The sequence below is a fragment of the Strongyloides ratti genome, scaffold srae_scaffold0000004 (assembly GCF_001040885.1).
Source record: "Strongyloides ratti genome assembly S_ratti_ED321, scaffold srae_scaffold0000004".
In the NCBI taxonomy this organism is placed as follows: domain Eukaryota; kingdom Metazoa; phylum Nematoda; class Chromadorea; order Rhabditida; family Strongyloididae; genus Strongyloides; species Strongyloides ratti.
The window spans coordinates 231,915-233,851 of NW_020171522.1; the positions used below are offsets into that span (position 1 = coordinate 231,915).

A 1,937-nucleotide genomic window follows, 5' to 3' on the forward strand; every position below is an offset into this window, starting at 1 on the left:
AATTACATTTTTCTTTAGCTGTAACAAACCCATTGTACTGAATGGTATATCCTAAGAAATCAATCTACTGTGCTAAAATTTGTTCCTTAGATTCATTCACAGGCAAATTCCACTGTGCCATTATTTCTTTACATTTGAGTCAAGAATAATTATGTTCTTCCTGTGATTCACCATAATTAAAAAAGATCATTTAGATATCGAATTACCTGGAGATCCTGAAACAAATAAGATAATTCTTGTTCAAATGAAATGGGAATACTGAAAATTCCAAAAATACTTCAAAGAGGCTTATAAAAACCAAACTGAGTTGTAATAATTGACTGATCCAATATGTGAGAAGGGAAAAGACATTGTTTGAATGCATTTAATATATCCAACTTCAACAAATAGCGCAACTTGTGCTTAGGAATGGCTAATACTGAATGAATGTTAATCAATTCCACAGAAGTTGGTTTCACTAAACATTTATTCAAATAAGTATAATCCCCACAAATCCAGACAGAATTCTCCTTTAGTACAATAACTACAAGATGAACCGACTGTACTTCACTTCTAGGCACTTTAACATAACATTCCAAATCCACTTCTTCCTGAAAAAGACGTTTTGTTAATTCCACCAACGCTGGATTTGTAATTTTTCTACAAGAAATAATCTTAGAGACATAAATGCTGAGAAGTTCAACATTTAACATAATACGATTCGTATTATTCATACTTTTTATACTAGCTTCTGCAATATAAATGACATCAGAAAACCGTTTCTCCATTGCCGATATGTTTCTTTTTGAAGTTTGATTCTGCAACAAATGATTATCAGGAATTAAACCCAAAGATTAAAAGAAGCAAAGCCAACAATTGTATTGGAAACTTTGCACACGTAAAACTTTGACGTTCTCTCTTCATAGAATCCTACCTTAATATCTAAAACCACCGAACCATAACAACCTAGAGATTCTTCGAGAAGTTGTAATATTTCTATTTTATCCTCCTTATCGACCAAAAATTGCCATTCTTTAACTAATTCTACAGGTATGTAAATGAAATCTGCTCCACTATCCAAATACGATACTATTGACCCCTTATCATTAAACTACACAGATACACTTCATTTAGGTACCGAAGAAACCAAAAAACCAGATTTATCTTCTACTTTAATCTTCATATCCCTATTTGACGGTTGAGTAAAAGATTTTATCTTGTTTGAATGTTCACATCGAGTAAGCAAATTGCAATTGGCAAGCTCAAAATGTTTTAGTGAATCTAAATTGACAACTTCTACATATTTGAGCCAATCTTGGATAAAAAAAGTGAAAGCACGTAACACAGCTAACAACAAACACCTGATCTCACATTCTTTAGCACTACAGTTAAAGAAACGTTTGATCAACAGTTTGGCACGATTACATAGTTCCAGAACCGTTAAATAATCATTGAAATATAACTTAAATGATTTCAATTTATTGGGTAAACTGTCCATGCCATTACCTAAAAAGTTCCTAAGAATGGAAGATGCTTTAGCTAGACTCGTGAGATTACTGTTAGATATTATTAGCGCTTGCAGATCTTTCGGCAAAAAAAACAAAAATTTTTTAAGTTGTTAATCAAGATTCACTACTAACTGAATACATGTAGTTGTAGATTTGATCCAAACCAGCAGATCATGACTGCCTAACTTTTCAAATCCAATACTTGATTTACCATTATTAATCCTGGAGTGCTCCATGCAAGTTACTCTATAATACTTATAACGTTTATACTCGCTAAACTTTATATAAAATAAGAGAATTAAAATTAATTAATTTTATATTCCGTTCTTGTTAGAATCAGACATCTCTCTGATTTAAGTTTGTCCAAGAATTAGCAGTTATGTAAAAAAAATGTAAAAAAAAATTTATTTATAAAATAGAATAAAAAAAAAAATTATAAAAAGAGTTATG

At 30.7% G+C, this 1,937-nt stretch overlaps 2 protein-coding genes across 2 annotated transcripts; both read right to left on the minus strand.

The window, feature by feature from the left end:
• Window positions 1-278: 278 nt before the first annotated feature.
• SRAE_0000058800 (Hypothetical protein) lies at window positions 279-767 on the minus strand (the record flags this gene model as incomplete). The annotated part of the gene is made up of 1 exon (XM_024646498.1): window positions 279-767. The coding sequence occupies one exon, from the start codon at window positions 765-767 to the stop codon at window positions 279-281; it is 489 nt and encodes a 162-aa protein (XP_024500673.1).
• Window positions 768-1,105: 338 nt separating this feature from the next.
• On the minus strand, window positions 1,106-1,723 carry SRAE_0000058900 (Hypothetical protein; the record flags this gene model as incomplete). The annotated part of the gene is made up of 2 exons (XM_024646499.1): window positions 1,106-1,535; window positions 1,620-1,723. The coding sequence occupies 2 exons, from the start codon at window positions 1,721-1,723 to the stop codon at window positions 1,106-1,108; spliced, it is 534 nt and encodes a 177-aa protein (XP_024500674.1).
• Window positions 1,724-1,937: the final 214 nt, after the last annotated feature.